At 48.5% G+C, this 27513-nt stretch overlaps 1 protein-coding gene across 9 annotated transcripts in view; it reads right to left on the bottom strand.

Annotated features, from left to right (window-relative positions):
- The window catches only part of MBNL1 (muscleblind like splicing regulator 1), a 112974-nt gene extending 87294 nt beyond the window's left edge, over nt 1–25680 (bottom strand). For 2 of the 9 annotated variants that reach the window (XM_054206534.1, XM_054206547.1), the window contains exons 1-2: nt 13370–13525; nt 12547–12653 (exon numbers count right to left, since the gene is read on the bottom strand). Coding sequence is in view for 1 of the 9 variants with exons in the window: in XM_054206539.1 (XP_054062514.1) it covers nt 13124–13132 (9 nt within the window). In the remaining 8 variants the exon portion in view is untranslated. Of the gene's footprint in view, nt 1–12546; nt 12654–13123; nt 13249–13369; nt 13527–21936; nt 22377–25663 lie in introns of those variants that run through there. The other 7 variants (XM_054206529.1, XM_054206545.1, XM_054206532.1 and 4 more) reach the window with 6 other exon arrangements.
- Between the last annotated feature and the right edge of the window lie 1833 nt (nt 25681–27513).

Here is a 27513-nt window from a genome sequence, read left to right as displayed (position 1 = left end):
ACGTCCTTCATCAAACTGTGAACCAATTCCCAACAACACTGTCATGGCACTGATGTACAAATCCCATAGACCAATCCTTTCTTACTTTAGATTAATTAGTCTTGGTCACTCCGAACTGTCCACCCCACACTGTCCCCAGACACCAGAAAGGCACATTTCACCTGGAAAATGTTTCCTACTCTCTCCTGCATCATGCACGTGTGTGACTTTATATTACGTGTTACTTCTCCTGTTTGTTTCAGTGGGGGCAGGCTGGGGTGCCTGTCGATTATGCAGCCAAATGTTGACAACAACCACCCTGCATGCAGCAGGTTTGGGGTGTTTTCCTCAAGAACACAGCCACATGCCGAACCTCAGGATAAGTTCCACAACTGAGACTCCAAACTGGGAGGTACTTGTAACAGTGGCAAAAAGGATAGCTACACACCACTGAAAAACACTCCCAATATTGACAGGTGATTTCTAACTGTACCTGTGTGTGTATATAAAATGTTATATATATAAAACCCAAGATTATTAGCATCATCCATGATAACAACTACTACAGAAAAAAAGCAACGTCCATGACTCAGCAACGGAAGCAACCGCTTCCCTCTAACATTGAATTCCGCTGATGCCGATGGTTTCAGAGAGGAAAAGTGACCCGGAGGAGTTCTCCCTCGTATGAGACGCAGCAGACACCCAGCCTCGCGTCTTGCAGGTCAGATGCTTTAATACCTACTTTAGAGCACGGGAAAACATACCAGCACCTTATTATTGCTAAGGTTCACACTTTTTACAATCTGATATATAATTTTTCACTTCCCTTCCTAAAGCAGCTGCCACGCAACCCTGGTTGCAAAGGGTGGCTTTTTCCTTCTGCAGAAACGGATGGATAAAGCAGCGGGTAAAATGAGTTTTGGGAGACCACGAGGTGAGCACCTGATAGATTATGGTATATACATGGTCAGAACTAACAGTATTATTAATTTATTGCTAGTAACATTTGCTCCAGCCAACAAGCTCCTCCACTTAGCTTCTCTAACCTGCCCCAGTTCAGGCACCCCCTCCCATGTTTGCTCCCATCACCAAACTCCAGATTTCCAAGTTCTCGCCCTTATTCTTCTTGACCGCCATGCTGCAGGACAGCATGCTGATCATTTTGTTATGTGAATAATTATGAATTCAGAGCCTGGATGCAGCTACCACATCCTTGCACATGTCAAGGGCCCTGCTCACCCTGTGGAGAGGCGGCTGCCGCAGACGGACTGCTGGGGAGCACTGCAGCATCTTCAGTGAAATCTAATGCAGAGCACCTCCCCACCAACTGCCCACTGCCCCAACGGCACGCTGCTAGCCAGGCCAATCAGAAGTTATAATTACGTTCATTGCTTCATCTTGCATCTGACTTGAGGGCAAACAAAAAGGGACACGAATACAGCTAATGAGGAACTCATGACACAGTTCCACTTTCAACTGCAAGTTAGAACTCAGGTTTTGATGGCTGGGTCACTTCATCTCAGTAATGGTGAACTGTGACAATCACATGCTTCTCTCCCAAGGATGAGAAAATGGTATGGGAACAGGTGAAAACGGGGTTGCTGATGTGGCAGGAACTGCAGGAGAGCAGCACCCCCAGGACCCCAGCACTGACAGCAGCACCCTGACACAGCACCTCCAGGGACCCACGCCTCTGAAAGTCCCACAGTCGCCCACAATAGCACCACTGCCACACCAGAGCCACCAAGGACAGGGAGCATGGCCAGCTTGGTGCAAGGATGTCACCGCCTGGCTCCCGGTAACGTTAACATGAATCACAAGGCAAGGACAGTGCTGGAAAACTACTCCAGCATCTGTTGCAAGACAGGAGATAAAGCCGGCTGCCTTTCAGTTCAAAGCTTTCCGTGTCTCAAAAAATCTCAAATCCAAACCAGAGTATTTTCTAGGTTTTAACACATTCTGGCCTTAATTTATAGTTATCAGTCATCTCCTTCCAGCACAGTAAAAAAGCCTGTATGACTTATCAGAAAAGACAATTAAACTAAAATAATTTATTTTTATTATTTATGTAAGAATTTAAATCCCAGAGAATGGCGTGTTTAACTCTATGCTCTGTCACCATGTGAGGTACCCAAGATAACTGCTATGCACTACTATAAGAGCAAAATGATTCTTCAGTATAGAGCAAAATTAATCAAGTTTAGGATACGCTTTCCTTGACTTAACAGAGATCACTATGCATACAGTGCTCAGCATCACAGAAACACTAATTGATGTGATTAATTTTGTATCGTGAACAATCTCACCCAAGCTAAATAAATACATGTGTCTTCAGACATCAAGGAAAAGCTCCAAATTAGTCACCAGTATTAAAAAGAACAAAAACTGAATGACTATGCTTTATCTTAGGAAAGAAGTGAAAAATGTCTTTGAGACCATTTTTAAAATCAGTATTTGCTATAATTTTTTGTTATGCATGTTCATCTTGAATCATGATATTTACATAGCTAACAATAACCATGAAAAACAACCCACTAATGGCCCCTGTTCAGAACAGCTTCTTCTGCACAAAACCTCAGCACGGAGAAACATGGTGGCTGGCGGAGGCGAGCTGTAACCCCTGAACAGGGTGTCCCCAGCAAGGGGGGCAGTGAGGCAGGTCCTGGGGACAACCTCTTGCCACGGCAGTGCCCTGCGCACAGGTGTTTAGGGTTTGCCTTCCTCCCCTCCTCCATCAAGAGCTGGCTTTGGTGATGAGTTTTAATAACACTCATCTTGCTCATGGATTCCCCGTTGTTGGAATGACCCAGCTGGTGTAATGCTGCTTCAGTGCACACTTGGATACAACTTTTCTCTCATTTTTAGCCTTTTGCTGTGGGTTATAAAGATGAACTTGGGGGAGGATGAAAAAAAGATTTCTGGTTTCTTCAGCTCTTCTAGGGGGTCTGTGCTTATACAGGAGGGAGCTGCAAGGCCAGCACGCCTGCAGCCAGCGCCGCAGCAGAAACCCCAGCCAGTGCCACCATGGGGTCCTGGGGTGTTCCTGAGGCCACTGAGCAAGAACGGCTTCAGGGACACCGTTGGTGTAACACGTGAAGGCACAAGAGATCTCCCACAGGCTGTTGTCATCTGAGCTCACTAAACTTATCATATTAAAAAAAGAGAAAAAGAGCAAGCAGCATCCTGGCGTGAAAGGTGCAGTGGGTGTGGTGGCACCTTCTGCATCACCACAAATGGTAGCTACAGGGGGTTTCCAGCTCAGCCAGACAGATCTTTAATAGTTTTTGTTTCTGGGTTATAGATTGCGTTGTAACCACTACCTTTCTGAGTTTTTATTTATAGCTGTCACACAGCTGAGCTATCTGAACTCCCGAGTTCAGATTCCGAGCTCCCATCTTCCACGGAACAATCAAGGAATGTCTCTGAGGCAGAACAAATGCAATCCCCTCATTACCCTCTTGCGTCCTTGCACTCCTCATAGTCTCACATTGTAAGAGCTGCTGGATTGCTTTTATTTGTCATCCCCCTGAAGACGTGCCCATGACTCGCTCTGAGCCTGCTCTGCTGAGGGGCAGCACTGCCCACCGCCCCAGCAGAGCCCTGCACACAAGGCTGACAGTCCAGGCTCCCTCCAGTAGTCTCCTTCGTGAGCAGGGAGTGAACTGTGTCCTTTCTGCTCGCTCTGTAGACAACCTTTTCTATGCTCAACTGCTGCCAAATCACAAAACACAGAACCTTCAAACTCCCATCACTTCTTCTTGCAGAAGAAATGGCCTCTATATATACACGCAACATAAAAATGGATAATTTTCCCCAAACCGCCTGCTACAACAGAATAAAAATACCAGTGTTAACGTGTCAAAAGATCACAGGTGTGGACCAAAAATCTTAGACCATTTTTTAAAATTATCTGAAAACTCAGCTTATACCCCAGTTACTTTCAACACTCATCATGTTGAAACAAGCCAAAATAACAGCTTCAAGATGACGCCCTATGAAAACCCAAGACAAAAAAGTGCTCATGCCCATCTAATGGTGCCACTTATGCCCTGAGCACTAACTCCACAGCTCCTTGTCTATTTTCTTTCTAGAGAAGAGCTGCGGCAGAGGTCCCCCGGACAAGTAGACAGCAAAGCCGTGAGCCCACGTGCTCAGGGAGCCAGCACAGGGACAACAGCCGAGCCACCCATCAGCCTCCAGGGACAAGAGCACCCAGCGATCCCCCCAGCACCGCTCCAAGGAACTCTTGTCTTTAGGAGGCTCACATCACACCCAAACCATTTATCATCACTGTCCACCTCCGCTGTTCTCATCTGCTTTCCCAAAATATTCCTCACATGGAAGATTCCTCTCTATCTTCTACTTGAGTTCTCCTCAATGCGTCTCCTTTTTCATTGACGTACCTGCGCAAGCTACTCAAATTGAACAGCACAGGGAAGGAATTTTGGAAAAAAGCTCAAAAGGTTACCATTTTCCTTGTGTTCTCACTCTTACATCTAAAAGCCATTTAAAAATACCAAATATGAAAGCTTGAAATTCTAGTCTTACACTAAAAACACGGGATATCTGGAAAATAGCTTCTGAAAAGATTTAAGAAAAAGCAATTTTTATAAAAATGGGGATTAAAGACAGAATGCTCAGATGTTGTAGAAAACAAACAAACCCAAAGCAATAATTTTGCCAGGCAGGCAGAAAAATGAGTGAAAGAAGTTCAAATTCTTGCATTTTAGTTGACACCATGAGCTGTATTTAATTAGAAGAATTGAACAGAGCTGCGTCTACTTTTCACATAAAATTGCATCATTAAAGATTTATTTATCAAATATATTTGCACATAAATACAGGAGCTCAATAAAATGCTGATAAGCAGCAAGCAAGATATTTTCCCAGGGACTTCCTTCTAAGCAGTCTGCAGAGCTAAGTCATAGCAGTAAGTGCCTGCACTCCCAGAAGAACATTTCTAACTGTTACACATCAAAAGGCTGAAAAGCACAAAATTACATTATCAGTATCACGGACTCACTACCTTTGATTTTGCACTGCTTGTGAAAGAAGTCTCAAAGTCACTTTAAGTTTTGGCTACGTATCCAGCACTGAAGGATTCCCCTATAAAATTACATATGGAAAGGATTTCACTGAAAACCAGAAGCGATCACACGAAGTCAAGAACGCTGCCCAGGCGCTAAAAGAGTCTTCCAAACACTGGAAGAAACATTTTTGCTCGGATTTTTTTTTCCCCCCAGTCTCAGAGAGTCACAGAAAAAAAAAAAACCCACTAGAGTGTATTTCTCACAAGTAAATCATGCTGTGTTAATCAGTATGCGCAATTGACAGGACCCTTCTTCCATGGAAACCAGATGGCACAAGCACCGCCAAAATAGCCAGCGTCAGTCAGGATGGCGAGTGCCAATCCTGGGGCTCGGCGAGGAGGAGGAAGGGCGGGTGGTTCCACACAGCCAGCCCCCCATCCCGCCTGTGCCTCTGCCAACAACACTGGGCAGATGTTGGAGCACTGGCTCTTGGGCGCCTGCGCACACCGAGACACGTATTTTCTATGGTGAATCCAGGCCTGATTATTGCTGCCTTCAGCTTGGCAACCTGCTCGGAAAACCTGACACATCTGCCTGGTTCAGCAAGCTCCCGGAGCCTGCACGCTCCTCTAAGGTGTCCCCAGGGAGCACGGAGTTTAAAGGCTCAAGACCTCAGGTATATCTAGACCCAATTAATGCAGCAAACTTCATTTTCTCCTAGAGCAATTTACTTAAACTTAAAAGAAAAGCTTATCTCCTTGAATACTGTGTAGGTATCACTGCAGCAGAGATAATGTGATTGTGATGCCAGAGCTGAAGCGGTCTCAGGAGCTCGCTCCTGTCCTGCACGCTCCCATCCCACATGCCCCGCTGCAGCCAACCCGCTGTGGGACCATCTCCTCCCCACGCAGAGTGGGAGCTGGGGGCCAAAGGACTACCAAGAGAGGAGTGCAGAGGGCCTTGCAGAACCGAGCTGAGGAGCTCTGACCGCTCTCCCTTTTTTAGAAGGAAAAATTCCCATTAACTTCTCTGGAAGCAGGATTGGGCCCGGAGCCCAAACATGCTCAGGGTTCCCAAGCCCTTACTCACCGCTCGCAGCCGGACTCGCTGGCACAGGAGCCAATGGCACAGCCGGAATGTGGGCAGCGAGGGCTGCAGGAACCGGCGGTCCGGCAAGCGCCACCTCCGCTCCTCCAGCCTGCGCTGAGCGCGGCCAGACGAACCATTCCATGCTTGGGACCTGCCGCATGAAATACTGTCATGTACTTTACAAACACCGCTTGCTCTATCCATGGATAGGTATAGAGGGTGAATGCAGACGCTGTCAGCTGAGCTTCCCATGCAGGCTCTTCACACAAACTTGAACTTGCAGCCACCCAAGTCAGGCCAGGTTATTTATAATGCTTTCAACGTTTTACATTTCTCTCCAAATAATACCTGCTCCAAGTTCAAGCCCAAGGCCTCTTTTGACTTGCCAGATGATCTGCGACTGTCTCATGACTTATTACATTGTTATCATCACTAAGCTTAGCAAACAGGGCTGCTAAGTCTATTAATCTTCTGAAACACAAAGCCTGAAACCGTAGAAACAAAACATCTCACTACAAGATATATAAAATGTGGTACAGTGCGATAAGGGGAAAACTCAGTGCGCGCTCTGTTAATTTTTTTCTGTGACACTGCAAGGAAGACCGACGCACTTTTGTAAGAACCAACTCTGAATGTACGTTAATGGCAGGTATGCAAGTGAAAAAAATGCCTTTTACAACAGCAGCCTCCCTCAGGGGCCGACAGTAAGGTATGCTTCCAATAGGAAAACCTGGGCTATATGCAGAAGTTTAAACTGCCACCTGTAAATTCAAAGAAAGAACTGATAAAATGAGTCAAATACAGCTGGGCTAGCAATGGAGGGCTATGTGAAAGCTCACTTCTCAAAATGTCAAGTGACGAGACAAATTTTAACCCATATTTTAACTTTAAGAAGTACTTGCATCTTTTTATTGCACTGAAATTCATTCTGATTCAGCCACCAACATACAGCTTGCATATTTATGCCCCAAAATATTTTTTTTTTGTGAAAACAAATATTTGGCATATTTGCCAAAAGGTCCGAAGAGCAACACAGGCAGTTGCACGCTTTCTGAGAGTGCTCAAAGAAGGGCTGGAAGTTGCTTCTCCCCAAGACTCGTCGCCAGCAGCGACCGGCAGCTCCAGAAGGACACACAGAGTCAGGGGCAGCACTACCTGTGCCCCCATGCTGGGTACCGCTGATTATACACTTGCCTTATGGAAACAATACTCTGGCTACGCAAAACTCACGGACAGTTTTGGTTTACTTAGTCCCGGCTTCCTCGGTTTTCCTGTGCAAACAAAAATGAGCTCTGACTGCACTATTTAGCATCCTAGTGACAAAACTATACTTTTACCTTATAAACTGCTGCTGATATTCCTAATTAATACCAAATAGTGATCATTCCATTAAAAATTCAAGCTGCATTTAGTGAGAACTAAAGTGAGACTTTAGTGAGGACAAACAGTAGCTACTGCAAATGTTGACTTTTTTTTTTGTTATAGTACATTAAAATAGAGTTCTCCCAGGTACTTCTAATAAAGATATCTTGGATAAAAATATTCTTTTATAACAATGCAGAATATGCACATAATTTAAAACAAGGACTATTTCACAGGGTAGTAACTGACAGCAAGCAGACATTTTAAAAAATTAATTGATCCCAGGGGAAAAGCAATTCTCCTGACACATAGCTGGATTTCATCTCAAGGTCAGCACACACCAAACCCTCACACGGCCATCAATGAGCCCGGCAGGCATGGGCAGCCCTGTATGCGGTGACCTGCACCAGTTCGGCGCTGCTGCTGGGCTCTCCTCTTGCTTCCACCCAAGTTACAGATGAAATTTCATACCAGCCACAGAGCCGGAAAACTTACTGCTGGTTCTGAATGCACAGAACAGCGTAAAACAACATTTGTCACTAGCTTTATTCTCCAAAGGAAGCAATGACTAAGATGTTCGCCCTGCACAAACTGCCGAAGGTAGAATGGGAGACATGGACTGCTCGCTTGAACAGCCTTAACAGGAACCACGCTCCACTATACAGTGCCATATGCAAAACCTTCACCTCTTTTTATATTAAATGTGTATTTTTTTTTATCTTAGAACATATTTTTTTATCTTGGGATGCGTTCACGTTTCATCACAACTGTGATACTGTTTTAATGGTTCCTTCTCTTTCCTTGTTAATTGCTGCGAACTCTCATTGACACTAACGGGAATTACAATTGCACATACCCCGAGCAGAACAGACTTCAAATGTGACTGAGGGTAGCAATAAAACACCATTCACATGTTTATCCTTTTGGTAAATAATTATGGGGTACTAGGAAGGAAATGTTGTTTACTTTGCTGCATTACTTGGGAAACTAAGTTTACAATATATAATTGTTAATAAAATAAAAATAATAATAATAACCCTAGGCAACTGCTCTAATCCCTAAGGAACACAAATAGCGGGGACCACCACATACGCAGGCAAAGGAAAGCCCTGGAGCCTCTGCCTGCCCCAGGTCCCCCTGCCACCCCTCTGCCCCGTGTGGGGCTGAAATCAGCAGGACAGATTTAAACATACAAGTCCCCAGGGAAGTGATCAAACCCAGCCAGATTCAACACCTTACAGCTGTTAGGTGTATAAAACACATTAACCGAAATCCTGGATCTACGCATCCGAGCTTTGCTCACGCTGCAGCAGATCTCTGGACCCTCTGGCAGCAACTGCACGTTTGCGTGCAGGATTAGTCTGCCACCTCTTACAAATGAACAACAGTAAAAAAACCAGATTATTTCAGGTAACACCTGATCACCGACATGAGTGTCCTTCCCTGTTCATACTGGAAAATCGTCACAAAAATATACAAAATACAACCACAGTAAAATTCCTTCTGGACAGGAGTAGCTGCAGGAATTTTTTGATAAATATTCATAATTACTGAAGTCATCCTCGGCATGGACAAAAATCATAAAAATATGACACCAAAAGGGAACAGAACTTTTTTTGCAGTTTTATCTTAATAAGCTGGTCTTTGCTAACAGCAAAATCACCTCTTCATAGCATTTGAAATGTGCATGAGGCAAAGGAAAACACACATTAAGCCTTTCAAAGTAATGAATAGTTAATGCAAGGCATCTTTTAAAATGCAACATGTGTGACTTCCTCTGTGTTAGTACTGTTAGAAAAATGATGTTTGCAGTTTATACACATGCGGTTCCTAAGTAGCAATCATCCTCTATTCTGGACATCAAGAGGTGCTAAGGCTCATCCTCCTAATTACAGGCATTCCTGTGTCGTTACCACCTTCGCATTAAATCTGAAGCAGCAGAATAAAACAAGTACTTAAAGGAAATAAAAACAGAGGGGAAAGTGTATGGTTTAATCCAAACTGGACTCTATCTTCATCTACAGCACACGAGATTTTCATCTACAGCACGCATATAAGAACCTTTGCTGTGGCCATGGACGGTTAAAACCATGCAGCTTTAACAGTCTGTCTCCTCTGGGCAACCAAAATAATGGCCCTGTGGAGCAACACCCTTTTGACTGTTTAATGTTTGTTGCAGCTGTTTGGTGTGATGCATCACCATCTCCTGTACTTCAAATCTATTTTCCAGGTTTACAATATCCACGGGCTCTAAGCTCAGGGAAGTCACATTTGCAGGGATGCAAAGCGATGCCGCTGGGACATTGTGCAAAGGCCACGTTTACCAGTCCTCTGAAAATCTGCTGGGCAGGCTGCAGTGAATGACGTTACAGATTCTCTTCAGTAGTATATTCCCTGCTTATACACTTCTGGAAAGTAGCATTTTCAGTGCTCCTGAGACGTGCGAACTGAACAAGCACCAGAAACCTCCATGCAAACTAGGTTATAAAAGAAAGCAACAGCAGCACCTGCTACTTTCAAATGCTTGTCAGTGTGTGGTATTTGTCACAGAGGTGTCTAAAACTGTCAGTTTATTCAATCCTTGGCCTCACTATAGGCAGCAGAATGTAAATTCAGTAATTATTACCTAGTAATACTAGGAAAATATGAACAGCATCTGAGACTTAGTGAAGCAACAAAGTAGTAGAATTCAAGACGTGGATTAATACCAAACAAAATTAACCTTTCTTCAAAACTAAAAATGAATGTCTACATTTACAGCTTGAAGCAGCTTAAGTCACACTTATTTATTTCTGATTATATTGCTGAAATTCCCAAAGCAGAACAAACTAACGGCATTTCCAGTCTGAAGTAAAATCAGCCAAAACCCCTGGAATTTTCAGGTGCCCCACCAGCATGCTGTGGCCGGCAGTGGCAGAGCCTGCCCACGGCCCCAGCCCTTCCAAGGGGCCTGTGGTGTGGCTACTGTGCATGATGGTGAGGTGCTCCAGGAACCCGCACGGCACCCTACTAACCACCCATGCCCGGATCTTGCTTAGGATTATGCTTTCACAATCTCCCAAGTCTCCCCAGGATGAATCCGGCCCATGACACAGTACACTGACCACAGCGAGGCAAAATGTAACTCCTTGGCCCTCATTGCCTACAGAGAAACCTCCAGGTAATATTCTAAATTATGATTATGATTACTTCCGCAATTAGATAATAATATACCAGAGAAATTTTAAATTAAAATTCTCTGCTTCCACTAATTAAACTGTTTTGTTGGTACTCCTGAAGACAGATACTATCCATTACCTCGTTAATCTCCCAGATCTACAACTCTAACATCTTCTCCCACGAGGGTGAAGAACGTGGATCAGACATCTGCCTCGGAGGCTTGGAGCTGTAGGCAGTCATTGGATACCTCTGAACTGGCCATTTCCCGTGTTTGCAGTACAGCTTTCAGCCCAGAAAAACATGAAGCTTGCGCCTGTCTGGCACGTGGCACAGCTGTGCCTCACAACACTTCTGAGACAGCGAGCATAAAGGAGGATTTTGTGGCTAAATGAAAAGAAATCACAAAGCAAGGCTGTTCCCATCGCAGGGAAGGCTGGCGCTGTGCAGTCGATGTATAGAAACCATACCCTCCACTGCAGCGGAGAGGGGGTTTCACAGGACAGCTTTGGCACTGTTTCCCGACTCAAGCAAACTACAAATTGCTCACACAATGCCCCAATTTCGCCCATTGATACAAATGCCTCAGAGTACAACAAAGCATCCTTGGACTCAGACCCTTGCCTGCCATTCAAAATAAATTTAATCCAATGATGGCTTTAAGGAAATGAGACAATAAATATGCCCTGTCACTTTCTCTCTCATGTATCAGATTAAGAAACCTGTTGCCTGTGTATCTTCCCTCAGTAGCCCAAGTAAATAACAACTGCACAATCCTGTATTTTTAGGTGTCACATAGATTAGGCAGGCTCCACAACTACCGTTAATTCATACATACAACGTACAGGGTAATAAGTTTTCAAAATTTTCTCAAGTCTGGAGACTAACTGCTTGTTAAACTTGAAACGTTCAATCATCGCCATCACTTTTCTATTTAAACACCTTTTGTTACAACTAAGCCTAAAGGAGTTCTGTAGCTCAGAAGCCCAACCTTTAAATCCAGGGAAGCTCAACTCCATTTTACAATGTCCTGGTCCACACCCTATCCGACACGAGCCGAGGATAGCAGACTGACAATAGGCCTCACAAAGTTTAAATTGTCAAAGCACAGGCTGCCACCGCAGAGCTCAGCTCGGCGTGCACCCAGAACCCGGTCCCCTCCGGAGGGGCCGTCGGGATGCTCCACGCCGCAGGAAACCTCCTGGGCAGTGCTCCCCCCGCTGCCCGGCAAGTGGGGGGACGCCCAACACCTCAGGTTTCTGCACTGCTACCTCCCGGCCTTCCACCCACAGCACTTCTGTCACCCATTCCAGTGAAGCTGGGGATGCCAAGCCTTTATTTTCTTTTTTATCTACTTTAAATTGTCATAATATTGTTGTATGTATGTCAGCTCCCAACCTAAGCAGGCTGGGCCCAGGCAGGAGCCTGAGACTCATCCAAGCACCCGACCTCAGGTGCTCACCCTGAAACCTCCCCTGCAGTAGTAAGTACCATCAGTTAATTATTCATTATGCAAATTATTTCCTTGTTGTCACTCTCATTAGAACCCTTTTTCCGTACTGCCAAAGATGTAGTCCAGCTATTTATTCAGTGTTACTATTCATTATTTATGTACCTGTCAGTTACATCTCTGTTGAGCCTGCTCTCATGCAGTTTCACTAATCTCTACATCTTTGTCACCTGTGTCCTTCTGCGACTGACATGTTTTGCAGCATATATTCCCCCCCTCAAAAAATCACCAAAAGAAATAATTCATTTCTAAAAGAAATAATCATATGTTTTTCTAAAATAAACATTCTAAAAAGGCTTTTCTCCCTTTTTCTCTTCCACTATACTAACGTCTTCACAAACTGATTTGTTTACAGTAACTCGATGTGAGACAGAGTTCTGAATTCAAGAACTTTCTCCAAAAAGAATAAAAAAATAATACCTATTTCCACCACGCCGTTAACGCAGGCACTCCCGAGGGGACAGGCAGCACAGCCACTGCCGGGATGCGGCCCGACGCCGCGATGCGCGCCCAGACCGCCGACGTCCCTTTGAAGTTACACCGTCTTCTTTAACAATCTAACCCAAATAACTGCGCTTTTTTTGAGCACCCGCATTCCCAGGAGAGAGGCGCGGCCGGGCGGGAGCCCCGCACCGCGGCCTGCCATGGCCGCCCCGCCGCCCCGGACCCCGCCACCGGCCCGGCCCGGCCCTCCCGCCCCCGGGGCTCTCCCTCCCCCGAACCCTGGGGCCGCTCCCGGCTCCCACAGCCGGGCTGTCGCACCCCCGGCCCCGCCGGCGCCAGGCAGGGCGGCGCGGGCAGCGGGGCCGCGCCGCTCCCTGCCCCCCCCCGCCGGAGGACGGCGGCTCCCCCCGGCGGGGCCGTGTCAAAGCGGGGCCGAGAACCCCCCCCACCCCCGCGCCGCCGCCCCGGGCAGGCCGCCGCCCACAGCCGCCGCGCCGGGAGGGGGCCGCCGGGCCGGGGGTGGCGGAGACGCACGGCCCCCGCCGGCACTCACCTCAGGCATTGCTGGCGGGGCGGGCGGGCGGCGGCCCGGCCCGGGCACGGCGGTGGCGGCCGCGGCGGCCCGGCCCAGTCAGGGGCGCATGCTGACAGCGCCGCCGGCGCGGCGGGCGGGAGGCGGCGGCAGCGGCCCGGGCTCCCCGCGCCGGCCCCGGCTTCCGCCGCCGCCCCCGCCCCGCCCGGAAGCGCGGCCCCGGGCCCCGTCAGGGCCCCGCGGGGAGCCCCTGCCCCCCGCGCTCACCTAATCCAGGCGCAGGCTCCGGGATGCCGGCGAGACGGGACGGAGGGGACGGTGGCGGGCTGGCCTCCCCCGGGGACTCGCTTCCCTCATCCTCCCCGCGGCGGAGCGGCCCGGCGCCTCATGAGTCACGGTGCCCGGGCCCCAGCACACGTGCCCGGCCCCGCCGCCGCCTCCGGGCTCGGAGGAAAGGGAAAAAAAAAAAAAAAAAAAAAAAAAAAAAAAAAAAGCGGGGGGAGGGAAGGGAGTGGAAAATGTCTCCGGCAGAGCAGCCCTGCCGACTCCGCCGCCCGCCCCGGCGTCCTCAAACTGCACTAGACATCGTACTACTGTTTTTCCAGACCCCCACAACAAATGCTGGTCCTTTAATGAGGCGATAAGGCTGATCTTCGTGCCAGAGCAGGCAAAAGGGCCGCGCTTTCATCCCATTTCCCACGCAGCCTTCATCCTGGCAAATAAAGCACGTTGCGGGTGGGATATTTTAGCCCGTGAGGTTCCAACAAGGTGAGCTCGAAGGCCCCTAGGGTCCCCGGGCGGCTGTGCCGGATGGTGCAGGGCACCCATGGGCACCCCGGGGCACCCCACAGATGGGGCCGGCACCCACTGCGATGGCTGGGCACTGCTCTGAGCCTCCTGGTGCGCTGAAGAGACATGGTCCCTTCCAGACCAGCACGCCCATCACTGAGGCACCAGTTCTGCTCTGACGAGGGTCACTCGGGTTGGCATTGGTACAGCCATGCTGGTGATGCCAACAGGAGCAGTGCAAAAAAAGGAGATGCATTAGAATCATAGAATGGTTTAGGTTGGAAGGGACCTTAAAGATCATCTAGTTCCACCCCCTGCCCTGGGCAGGGACACCTCCCACCAGACCACGCTGCTCCAAGCCCCATCCAGCCTGGCCCTGAACACCTCCAGGGATGGGGCAGCCACAGCTTCTCTGGGCAACCTGGGACAGGGTCTCACCACCCTCACAGTCAAGAATTTCTTCCTAATATCTAATCCAAATCTGCCCTCTTTCAGTTTAAAAGCGTTACCCCTTGTCCTATCACTCCACTCCCTGATCCAGAGTCCCTCCCCAGCTTTCCTGTAGCCCCTTTAGGGACTGGAAGGGGCTCTAAGGTCTCCCTGAAGCCTTCTCTTCTCCAGGCTGAACAACCCCAACTCTCTCAGCCTGTCCTCACAGCAGAGGGGCTTCAGCCTCTGATTATCTCCGCAGCCCTCCTCCAGAGCCACTCCAACAGGTCCATGTCTTTCCTGCGCTGAGGGCCCCAGAGCTGTAGATTAGTCAGACACAACGTAAATATGTCCCCTGCTAGGACACTCAAATCTAGGGCCACATGCAGAGGAATCTCAACAAAACAACGTGGCACTAACCTAAGGGGCAGAAAAAGAGAAGGACGTACACCCAAAGAATGCAGAGAGGCAGGCAGGCTGCCAGCAGCGGGATGCGTGAGACACCAGGGGACGCATGGGGGCCAGTCCCAACAGTGTTCGCCCATCAAGACAAGGGAAGCGGGATTGGAGCTCCAGAGATGGTTGTAGGGACAAAACAATGGAAAGAACTGGAAATAGCCTGCCAACGCCAAGACTGGAGGAAGCACAGCAATGATCTTCCAAGATTTAAGGACACCATAAAGATCAGGGAACAATCTCGTCTGTATTTATGGTGGTGAGAACAAGAAGATGGGCTTAAACTGCAGAGAGAGAGATTCAGGCTGGACTTAGAGGGGAAAAAAAAGGACTGGCAAGCATACTAAATCAGGGTTAGGCACTCATCTGGAGGAGTGATTTAGGTATGCTCCATCCTGCCTGGGGTGAGGGAATGGATTAAGTGACCTTTTGTGGTCCCTCTTCTAGCTCTTTCTTCCTCTGACCCTGCCGAGGTTTACTCTTTTTGATCTATACTTCTCTTTTACAGTCTGCACTCTGTTCCATCCCTGAGGCTCACAATAGACCTCTTACATTGTTAATTCCTTTTTTTTTTCCCCATTTTCTATAAGAGAGTCCCGTGCCTTTGAAAACTATGTTTTTCAGTTCTCTATATTTTACCATTTTAATAAAAGCAGTGGCAGGATTCTCTGACTTTCCCTTTTGATATCAAGGCAGCAGTTGTGTCTTAGCCAAACTCACACCCAAACCCTACAAATATTTTCACTGGTTCCAGGAGACATTTTACTTAGTATTTTTTTCCAAGTATTATATCATATGAAGCAACTGTTTATTGATAAGGCTGAGTATACGTCAAAAAACCTCTCTTTTCCCATAAATTTTTAATTTTTATTTCTGTTTTCTTCCATAGGGAACAATTCAGAGAACTGTTACAGCAAGCGCTCCAACAGTTTCTGTTCCTCCCCGGTCCCTGTTACTAAATGTAACAGTAGGTGAATTAGTCAAGACAAGGAAATCCCTTCTTGCCCCTCAGCGCAGGCTCTGCCCCAGCAGCTCTGGTGGGTGCCGAAGCCTTAGATGATGCCCGGCCCCAGCCCACAGGTATCTCGGTGGCTCGGTGACGGCCACTGGCTGCCATTGCTGTGCTCCCACCTCTGCGCAGGAGTGACAGGTACCACAGGGAGCTTCCACAGAGGCTTTATCCGCTCTTAGGTTTGGAAAGCATTACAAAATGGACTTGTCAAATGCTTGCAGCTACACATCCAGAGAGCTTTCTCCTCGCTTTGGTTAGGAAAATTAAGAGCCAATCAAACACATGAGTGTTTACAGAGAGAAAGAGTGTGAATCCTATAAACAAGTTCTGCTGCCAGCATAATCTACACCATGCCAAAAAGACATCACAGTGTCTGTAAGGAGGCAATTTTTTCTGAAGTCCCATAGGTGTTATGCATCGGTCCTTCACCGGCAGGGCCTACAGCGCAGGGGGATGCACGGCGAGAGAAGGGGTTCGAGGGCTGCTGCAAGGAGCTGGGTACCACGCACTTCAGAAATTAAAACACAAAAAACTATAGAAGACTTTTCCATGGTGAAGTTTTCAAATTTGGCCTGATCTGCCTTCTAGCTCCCTGACAGCTCAGGCCAGTGCCCCAGTCCAGCATGGGCACAGCCCAGGGGTTGATTTAATGCTTCGGTGCACGTGCTGCTTGGGTTGTCCCGTGCCCCACATGCCTCTCCCTGCCCACCACCTTTTGTGTGGAAACACCAGATACTCCAAATGCCTCTGTCCTTTACACCTTATGCTCCTTGCTGACTTTATTCTGAATTCTGATCCCTTCTATTGCTTACTACCACACCGAGTTCTCTCGACTGGAAGCACGCGGTGGCCACAGCAACACTTGAGGCTGGATGCTGTGACAAGCAGCGGTCGTGCAGTGGTGCCCTGCGGCTGGAAAACAAACACATGGCCTCCTTCCCCCCCCTCCCCGAGCAGGCTCCCATTTTCAGACGTGGTTTGATTTCAGCCTCTCTCTGTTTCCACAGACTGGGACTCCCATGACGTGTATTTTTTAAAACTGTGAGGCCGGTGTTCACCCCCAGTCATCAGGAACAGCAGACTACAAGGTGACTACAAGGAAGCTACAAGGCACACTGACATCAGAGAAGACAAGGAAGAAGGCAAAGGGTTTATCTCAAGTATCAGGAGTATTTAACACTTGCTAGCGTTAAACATCTCTATCAACACAGACACATTGTTCCAAATTCTTTTTTTCCTAGCAAACACTCTGGGGGTTATAGGGCTGTGAGAACTTTGTCTTTCCAGCTTCTTCCTTTTGTGCTTGTCTTGTTTCCCCCAAATCTTGTAATTTGTGTTTATAATTCTGACCATCACTTGTTACCCATACACAGTTATTCCAGAATATGTTTATTTTTATCTTATAAATGAAAAAAATCAGTACTAAAGTGGCATCTCCACTGCAACTGAATGCGACTTTTATTCATTTATAGATACTGAGCTTTTGTTGACTTCTGAAATTTTAAATGATCACTTAGAATTACATCCGCCACATCCTTCAATCTGTAACAGAATAAGCCAAACCAATTTGCTGTTTGCTTTGAACTTTATTAGGCTTGGAGGCCAGAAGAAATTTTCCCTTAAATTTGCCTTTTTTCCTGATCTGTACTCAGGGGTGAACTAAGCAAAGAGTGATATTTTGTGAAAAAACGTGCTTTTCAGCTTTAACAAATAATTCCTCGCTTTACTTTGGGAGACAAATAATATTACCCGCTTGAAAGATCTGAACTCCAGCTGTTTCCTTCTTAAGGCTTTCTGTTCTATTATACAGCCTGGCATGAATGTAAGTAACTTTTCTTCTTGTGTGCTCTAATCACACCCTGCAACAGACCGCGCAGCACTTCTGAACCGGCAGTGAAACCGAGATGCCTTGAGCATCCCTCCTCAGGAGCTGCCCAGACGGAGCAGCCTCAGGAGTGCTGAGTGCCTGCGGAAGAGAAGGCATCTCACCGACTGGGAGAGCGTTCCAGTATTTTCTGTTTATCTTTTTTAATAGAAAACAGAGACTGAAAAGACAAAAAGAAATACTCCTTTTTCTTTCTCAGGAAAATATGCCATGAATTTACACTTGCGGTTCAAAGAAGTTTCATCCAGATCAGTAAAAAATTAATGATAATTGGTATCCCATCATATTTTTATATTTGCCTGACTTACCTGACTTTGCCTGTCATTATATATAGCAGTGGTGGTACAGATGTACCACTCAGATAACTTCAGCACTGGTTGCACGTCCCTTGATAGTCTCTGGGAACGAATACCATAATGGATCATTTGTTGCTCTTCCTGTTTCTGTTCTATCACAAAGAAATACGTGGGGCCGTTTCCTTTCTATACACTTGCATCAGTACGCCGGGCACCTTCATAGCAGTTGTTCTGGTCACAAAGTTTTCTGTACAAACTCCTCGCTGCCCAGATTTCTCTTAAGTAACTTCAGTAGGCCGGTGTCTGCACAAATGATCTTTTCTACACACAGAACCTGCTTTAAAAAGTAACTGGTGTCTAAACTGTGCCTCCTTGTCCTGTCTTGACAGTGGGAGCAGGGTGGGTATGGACACTGAGATGGTCCCAGCTGGAATGGCAGCTCCCTACCCAGCCCCCTCTACCTCCATGTCAAAGAGCCTCGCTCCGCAGCCGTTATTTGGTTGTGCTGCTAGATGAGGTTTATTTAGTTTCATTTTCCCCGTCAAGTCCATTTTGGCACGACAGCATGCAGCGACCTGCCTGCTGGGTTCGGTACCTGCTGCCTGCGCAGGCAGCAGCCCTGCCAGGCGTTCCTGCTGGGAACCCCCTCAAACACCTCCTGTCCTTGACAAGGCACAGGGACAGTTTGCCTTATGCCCTGTCCATCTGTGATGTCATTTCTCACTGTATCCTACAAAATGAATGTATTCTCTTTCACAGAGGTTAAACCCTAGAGCACAGAGGCCAAGCACAAGCTCTGCAGTAACAGGATGTCCAGGCAGGGCATGGTAAAGAGGAAACCGTAGATCCAGGGGTCTCCCAGATTATCATCTGATAAGGGTAATTACCATCTGAGTTATCAAACAAGACAATGGACTAATCATCTTCCAGCAGAGAAAGATAAAGAAATATGTCATTGTACACTTAGCTTCATATGTCATTCAAACAAAAAGACATAAATTAGGAGACAAGGGAAAAGAGAAACATGTTGTGTTTTGGGGGACATTTTATGTTTTAGAGTCACTAGGTGTTACTACAACTGGAGCAAAAAAAGAGGAACTCTCTTGGCTGGGCTGACACAGCCCTCTCAGAATTGAAGCAAGAGTCTGACCTCCAAAACTTGTGCAATGGTTCCCTGCCTGTCCCTTAGAAACCCAGTGAAGAAGGCTGCAGGGCCAGTGAGGACGCAGCCCAGGCCGGCAGAAGCCCCACAAGAACGGCAGTGGGACACCAACATGTCCTGGGTGTTGTGTGTGAGGATGGCTGCAGGCACCCTCCTCACAACCATGCCTCAAGCAGAATAAAAACACCTCCCGCTTCAGTTCCTACTTCAAAATGATCTGAAGGAAAAAGTTTAAAGGGAAAACTCCAAGTGACAGGTCATCCTGTAACAGGCATGGCATTAGGGACATAAGTGAAAATATATTTAAAATTTCTCTTTGCCATTACAAATGTGATAAATACTCTGAAAGATGACTTAAGTCTCTAGAAGAAACTTGTATTATGGAAGCCTCATAGAGGCTTCTAGCCCTCCCTCAGAGATGGGTTTCTTATGACATTCAGTATGGGCAGGAGAAGGTAACTCGTCAACTCAGCAACCTTTTTTTTTTTTTTTTTTTTTAATCATTACTCCATAAAAGCAGCCACCCTGGCAGCCTGCTGCCTGCCCACGCAGCCCCAGGGTCCCTATAGAGGCCTGGTGCCTATAGGCGAGCAGGCGTATGTGACTGGAGGTGCGCAAACTGATGTGCACACACAGCCAGCAAGGACCACAGCATCGAGCTCAGCTCACACCAGCGCTTTCCTTCAGACCCCAGCTCCTGCTTGCGTAAGACTGAATCAAACAGGAATCTTTTGCTAAAGAAGAAAACAAACAAACAAACGAACGAAAGTCAGTTAAGAACGTAATTTAATTCAGAAATGACTGAAAAAGGCCCTGGACTGCAGCCAGCTGTGTGGCTGGCGCTGGGTGGGAACCGCCTGGCTGATCCCTCCATCCTCCTGGATGCTCTGTGCCCGGCATGGTCCCACTGCGCCCGCAGCACCCCTGGGCTTCGTCCAGCCACGCTTCCAGCTGTGCTCCTGAAAGCAAAGCTGCTCTCTTCAGCATTTACAGCAAGGTAGCGCTTAAAGGATAACTACATTAAGGGATCCGCAGTGTCCTCTGCAGCCTGCCCCCGATGCGCTCGGCGGCTGCAGCCCGACTGCAGAATGCCCACCCGCCAGGGGCACGGGGTGCCGCCGCACCCCCGCCTCTCACACAGGTAAATAAAAATCACGGTGCAAATCCGTCTAGCTTGAAATATATCTCATGGCTTCATTCCAAATAGCTGGAATACAATGGTCACAAAATACACCTTGTACTCTAAATTTTCCTTTCCTCTTTTTTTTTTTTTCCCTGGCCTTTTTTAAAGGCAGATACACAAGTTACTGCAAACACAGACTAAACACAATTACGATCCTAGAGAAGCTATTGGCTTCCTTAGGCTGTTATTTGTTCGACACTCATGAAACTCCAGTTCCCCGAAAAGGTCGGACATTAAATTTCAGTCTTGCTGATAAAGAAAGCAATCGTTACATCTCTCCTAACACAGCGCAACTTCTGCAGTAACGAACTTCCGCTTCTGCTTCACGGCAACATGGAGGCCATCGCTTTCACATCACAGTGCTGAAAGATTTAATTTTTTTTTTCTGGGTTAATGATATTATCCGCATGTGCATTTTAGTAAAGGTAATGTGCAAATTTCAGACTTGGCCCTCCGACTGCACTGTCCTTTTATTTTAAAGCCTCCTGCAACTATCAAGTGACAGTATTTTTGTTAAAAGCAATAAAATATTTGAAAGCTCTACTAGTCAACAAGCATACAAATGAGCAAAAAAACCACACTGCTAATTTCACAGCGAATAATTATGATGTGTGCTGTGTCCTTTGCGCTCTCAGTAAAGATGGTTTCTTTATCACTCCTCCGTCAGTGCTGGAGCCCAGCCGGCAGCGCCGGGGTCTGCTCTAACCTCCATGGGGAGCAGCGTGGTGCTCAGTCCGGCTGGACCCTGCCTGCGATCCAACATTGTGTTTAATCGCAGAAAACTGGTGGGACATTCGCCGGCAGCAGCATATGCCACGGCAGGAAGCCGAGGGCTCACTCTCAGGGGATTAATACCATTTTAATTTCGCGTAGGTTTTACCGACGACCCTCAGGGAGCCGGAGCGGAGCCAGGCAGCGATGCTCCGGGGACAGGCACCCACCTGCCTTGCCCAGGGCTAGAGGGGACCCCGGCGCAGGGGGAGCTGAGGAAACACCCCCGAATTGCAGCACAACCATGGCGGGGGTGCCGCACATGAGCATCCTGCCCTGCCGCCCTCTGCCAACAGCACGGAACCAACCGTTACACCGACCTGGGGGCTCTTGGAAGCACGTGAAAACCTTTCTCTCAGCTTTTCCAGTGCAGCAAGCACCACGGGAGATTAATTGACAAAATGAGAGTAAAACCAGAAGACGAGAGAATGATGGACCCGCGCCACGTTTGTCCCACGTATTCCCGGGTGCAGGTCGGTGCTTGCTCAGGGTCCCGGAGGAGCTACATGCCACAGGGGTCCTGCTGTGCCCCCAGCAAACACCAGGAAGGGTCTGCCTTGGAATCTGACGGCTACTTTTAATACTCTTCAGAACTGCGGAGTTTTGTTACTTAAACTTTGCACAACAAAACCTTACATTTAGTGCTCATTTCTTCAACATATTATTTAAATCTTCCCTAACTTCTCTCAAACAGCAAGACCTACATGCCACAGTACGCGCAATGAAACGCAGACATAATAAACCTTTCTGAACAACTTACCGTGACCCAGTAAAACGACCGCACACTATTCTGCTGCGAGTTTGCATGGCCAGCAAGGGACACAAAGTGGGGTAAAAAGGGCAATTCTTACCTGGGGGCCCTGGTGCGTGGGGTGCGTCGCAGCGTGCTGCAGCGCTCTGGCAGCGCGGCCACCGCCTCCTCCGGCAGCGCGCGGGGCTAATTACAACATGCTTTTCTTGCAACAGCAGGATGGTGGCCTAGCGAGAGGGGAAACGGTGAAAGGCCAAAAGAATTACGCTTTCCAAACCCTATAGGTCTAAGGATGTGAAATAAGCTATTCGCAGTAGCATACAGCAGTAACCATGGCGACGGGCTGTGGTTTGCATATATATTTTCTTAAAGAAGCAAAAATTACTTTCAGCTAATAAAAAAAGAGACGCAAGAGGAAGTGCTTTTGCATTGCGGCCACATCTCCAGTTGCAGCGTGGCGCGCTGCCGGGGAGGCTCACGTCTCGGGCACAAATGCGCGGTTTGAAACAAGTTTGTGGAAGACGTCTTGTCTGCGCCCCGTTAATCTGCCCCTCAGCATCTGGCAGGGGGACGGGCTGGGGCCACTGGCCAGGCCATTGCCCGCCGGCCCTGGAATGGGGGCGATGGTTGGGGCGGTGCCCACGGGGCTCCCTTCCTGCTGCGAGCCGCAGATAACGGCAGCCCGGCCGGGGACATTTAGACTCATTTTTGTCATTTCTTCTGCGGCCGCCACCATCTCTGGCTTTCACAGCCCTTGCACCCCAAAGCCCTGCGGAGTGAGAGCTTGCCACACGCTGTGGAGCTTGCTAGAAACGTCCCTTGCTTGACCCAGGGAGCGAAACGCAATGTCCCCCAGAGTCACCAGTCACTGCCAGCCTCCATAAAACCACAGAGCAGGTCCCAGCCCAGGGCAGCACCTCGGCAGGAGCCATCGGGCCGTGGTGGGTGCGTGGGTGGCAGCCGGGGAGCAGCAGCACCGGCCCCGCTGCAGCGGAAACCTTGTCTGGCTTCCTCTCTGCTCACCTGAGCCGCCTTCCCCACCAGTGCGGGAGGCTGTGCTGGCACAGGGCACGGTGCACAACACCTCAGCTTGCAAAGCAGCCTGGTTCTCTGGAGCTGCTTCCCTCAACTGCCCCCCAGGGCGTGCTGGAGTTGCAACCTGCAGGTAAATTGGCCTGGAAACCACTGCAAAGGGATGCTGCAGTCAACACTAGCAGTAATTATCAACAGGATTTCTTGTTATTCCCCTCCACTCCTCTACCAGTGCCTCCCTCTGCTACTGTCGTGCTGGCAGAAAGCTGGTGTTAAGGCACAGAGGTTCACCACCTCACCATACAGGATGTTACATCAGTTAACAGAAGGCTTCACAAGAGTTACTCAGCCCATCTCGTGGCACGTACCAGCTAACCCAGAGCTGGCAGAGCAGTGCACAGCCCCAACCAGCCCAGCTGCTCGGCTGCAGCACTGTGCAGTACCAGCAGCAAAGGTGGCTGCACCATGGACCAGGCAAGGCGTCCAATTTTGCACGGCTTCCTCACTGAGGTCGCTGCAAGAGCTGCCCTTTAGCCAAACGGTGTTTTTTCAGCCCTGGTCATTTATATTGGCATTGCTGAAGCCAGAGGTGGGGTGGGAATCATAGACAGGTTTAGGTTGGAAGGGACTTTGAAGATCATCCAGTTCCAACCCCCTGCCCTGGGCAGGGACACCTCCCACCAGACCAAGCTGCTCAAAGCCCCATCCAGCCTGGCCTTGAACACCTCCAGGGATGGGGCAGCCACAGCTTCTCTGGGCAACCTGGGCCAGGGGCTCACCACCCTCAGAGTGAAAAATTTCTTCCAGCTGGTTAATCTAAATCTACCCTCGTCCAGTTTGAAGCCATTACCCCTTCTCCTATCACTACATGCCCTTGTAAAATGTCCCCATCCAGCTTTCTTGTAGGCTACCTTCAGATACTGGAAAGCTGCTATAAGGTCTCCCCAGAGCCTTCTCTTCAGGCTGAACAATCCCAACTCATCCCTGTCCTCACAGCAGAGGGGCTCCAGCCCCCTGATCATCAAAGCTGGCAGGGACAGGCAGGACCACTGCTGGGCCCCTGGTGGGGGCAGGAGGAAAGGAGAAGTTGCACCGGCACCAGGGCTCCCTTCTGTAACCGCTGCCAAACTTCTGCGCAGTGGGTGGGCTGGAGGGGGAGCGACAGCGGGGAAGGCTTCTTGCTGCAGGAGCAGCACTGGCCCTCACGCCTCTCCCTCAGCAGTGGCCCCTGAGGTCCCCCTGGTCTGGAGGGTTTTAAGCTTTTGCTGTTGGCTTGACTCTTTCAAAGAGCAGAGCATCGCAGAGAGCATCTCTCCAGGATCTGTTGCCAGGAAAGAACAGAAATAGGTAGAGTGCTTAGCACAGTATATTTGCTGCACTATGTTTACATTTGTTTTGCAGGCAGAGGGACTTTACTAATTCCTACAGGTTGAAGCAGCAAAAGCTGTTTTTTTAGGGAGTAGGATGCTCCACGTTTGATACTTTTGCATCTTGTATGATACCACGTTTCACCTTTATACCTGGAAATTAGGAGATGATTTATAAACGAGGCTTTTTCCGTGTTAAAAGCCCAAACAACAGCTATTAATGAAATACACCTTCACAAGGACAAGTCTAGGAAATATTTTTAATGACTCATGAAGAGCATTTTGCGGGGCAGCTGTGGTTCAATGGCGTGTTTCAGGAGCGATGTCCCACTGTGCCGCTCCGAGCTGCTGTCCCTCTCCTCCTCCCAGCATGGCAGAGCAGGGCAGGGACACCCGCCCGTCCAGACAGTACAGACAGGCTCTCCTTCTGTTCGAAAGTGAATTGACTTGCTTGGCAGAACCCCTGCTATGGGCACTGTTAAACGGGGCCAGGATTGTTTCAGCTGAGGCACAGGGTTGAATGAGATCAGACGCTGCTACCCTGACTGTCCACCTGCGAGTCCTTAACCCACAGCAGCTGCAGTGGGGAACATATTTAATCTTTAAGTGTTAATTGCTCTTTAATATATAGTACATTAAAATACATTAACTATTTAATGGAATTCATGCTACAGACATGCACTAAGCAGTGAGTTTTTAAATGACTTATTTATACAGCTACCGCTTGTTTGAGGTGGGGGATGAAGCCCAAGCCCACAAGCTTCACATGCGTTCCTAGGTTTTACGATGAAAAAGATGAAGGAAGTTTACACTGCATAGGTCATATTTTATTTTTCAAAGTTACGGGTGTAAAACATGCGAGTCGCTGACCACGACTGCAGGAACAGGGCTGGCCGGAGGCGGCAGGGAGTGGGGAGGCGCAGCCAAGGAGGAGGGGGAGAAACACTGTCTGTCCCACACAGGGTAGCACCGGGGAGATTTTGTGGCCAACGCTAGAAGGCAGCGTGTGCCATCTCAGTACATATATTTACCAGCTAAGTGCTTCTCACAAGATGAAAGTCTCATAAATATTATTGCTCAATAATTGGTCTTGAGCCACCAGCCACAGGGAAGCAACTGAAAGAGCTGACAGTGGCCTGGTGCACCGGAATGATTTTATGTGATTTTTCAGCAATGTAAGGCTTTTCAATCCAATTTAAAATCATGCTTTTCTTCTCTCTTCAAAAGTACCCCAGTCACCCCAACTCTACCAGGACCATGTAGCGTAAGAGCACATTCGGTGTTAACTACACGCCCTGCGAGGCACAGGAGAAAAGTTTATTTTTGTCTGTTCCAAGGATAAAAATCTTTCCCTGCTGGGGTTTGCATCATTAGTTTAATCAACTGATGTAATTAACATAGTAAACAGAGCAGGAAAAACAGAGTTACCTTTTCCAGCAAAGCGTGATTCTCTCCTTTTGGTAACCATCAATCTTCCCCAAACAGGGAGTTCAAATGTAAAGCCAGACCCAGGACATCGCAGAGATCCAAATCTTGAGGCTTGATTTCAATTCCTAATAAATAACAAAATATGCATAAGTCGCAGAATGCAAATGATAAGCTGATTTGATTTTACAACACTCTTCTAAGAAATACCTGTTCCTAGTGTAGAATTTGGTGCATTTGTGCAAGGGTGTGGATACCGTGCGCGAGGGAGCTCCACTTTTCCCATCCAGAAGCCTTTTTCCAGGCAAAGCAGAGGCACGCGGGTCATTTCTCTGGGCTTTTCAGAGGTTCAGCAGCCTGGTCAGCATAAAACCTCTGATGAGGGTGAAAGGTACCCAGAAATTTCAATCACAGAGATACAACAGATAAAATTTTCCCTGTGTGCCAGCCGCCCGTCCAGGAGTCCACACACCCTCGAGGTCTGCGTCAGAACGGCGGCATCCCCGGAGAGGGGTCCTGCTCTGGTCTGAAAATCACAGCTAAAATGGCAGAGAGGTTTTTGTCATTTGTTGTACAGTTCTTGCACTGTTGGGCATAGCATGTTAGCAAACATCCCCCTTTCTTCGCTCCTTGGGTAATTCACTTTAATAGGATATTAATGCACGGGCGTGTAAAATGTTCAGAGCAGAGCCAGCACGCTTTCCCTGCGGTGTCAGGTATGCAGCTGGGGAAGTCTTCACGCTGTGATGAATGAGTAAAACTGTTCGTTAGTTACTGATTAAAGATGAACTTGTTGACACGTTTTTGCTCAGGCTGTCGTTTGCTTTGCTGTGTTTCTTTCGCACCGAGCTGAAGGGTCGTCAACACCAGAGTGCTCAGGGAGATTTATGGTGGTATGTCGGATGACAATGCTTTCTACCTAGCTTTTTTCCTTTTTTTTTTTCTTTTATTATTACTCCTAAAGAATTGTCCTAAGCCTGAGGTCTCTCTCAGGCCTTATTCCACAGATATTAAAACAATTAATTCCTTCAGAAGGGCTTTCTTCTCTCTTGAGCCTAAATCAGCCCCGCTGGGGGCTCACCAGGAGGACGACAGCAGAGACCAAGCGTGGTGTCTCCGTCTGCCTCCTGCATCTGCGCTGGAACAACATCTTTGCTGTTTGACAGCTCCCTGACGCTTCCTGCGTGTTCCCCGGGTGAAGTCACAGCCCTGCGTGTGACTTGTTGCTGTGGAGATGCCGATATCGCAAACACGGGAAGGCGATGCCGGAGAGCAAAACAGTACACAAAAGCAGAGGAGCCGAGCAAAATACTTTCTTTCCCTGCAAACGTTGTTAGCAACGCTAACCCTGTGGAGGAAGGGTCTTCAGTGAGGACTGTGAACCAGCCTGTTCCCGAGGCTGTGCTGGGACCACGCGTGCCATCCCCAGGGCAGATGTCTGCACCCAGGGCTTGTGCGGCAGCAGCAGCAAGGCCACCGCTGCGTCACCGCGCCTGCCGCCTGCGCTCCAGGGGCTTGACATGATCTGGGCTTTTGGTTTGAAAATGCAAGTGTGCTGAGGTGATCGATTCACAGTTCTTGTGACAAAGCTCTGAAAGAACCTCTTGCGTGGCACGGCAGCCACTCGAAAGGCCTCAGAGGAGAGGAGCGTGCGGTGCTGCGGGCTGTGCAGGACCGGGGGGCCATGGAGGTGACAATCCCTGGGCGAGCTTTGGCGCCTTCCCTCCTGCAGCAACCCTTCTGGGGAGCACTTCACCCCCCCGCTGAGGGCCATAAACTGACCCTGCCATTACAGGGCTGAACACACATTACAATTGTTGGGGGCGTTCTGGTATTGTTCATTCTTACAGACC

The sequence above is a fragment of the Rissa tridactyla genome, chromosome 6 (genome assembly GCF_028500815.1).
Source record: "Rissa tridactyla isolate bRisTri1 chromosome 6, bRisTri1.patW.cur.20221130, whole genome shotgun sequence".
In the NCBI taxonomy this organism is placed as follows: domain Eukaryota; kingdom Metazoa; phylum Chordata; class Aves; order Charadriiformes; family Laridae; genus Rissa; species Rissa tridactyla.
Note: the sequence above shows the minus strand (reverse complement) of the source record. Positions and strands in the feature narration are given on the sequence as shown.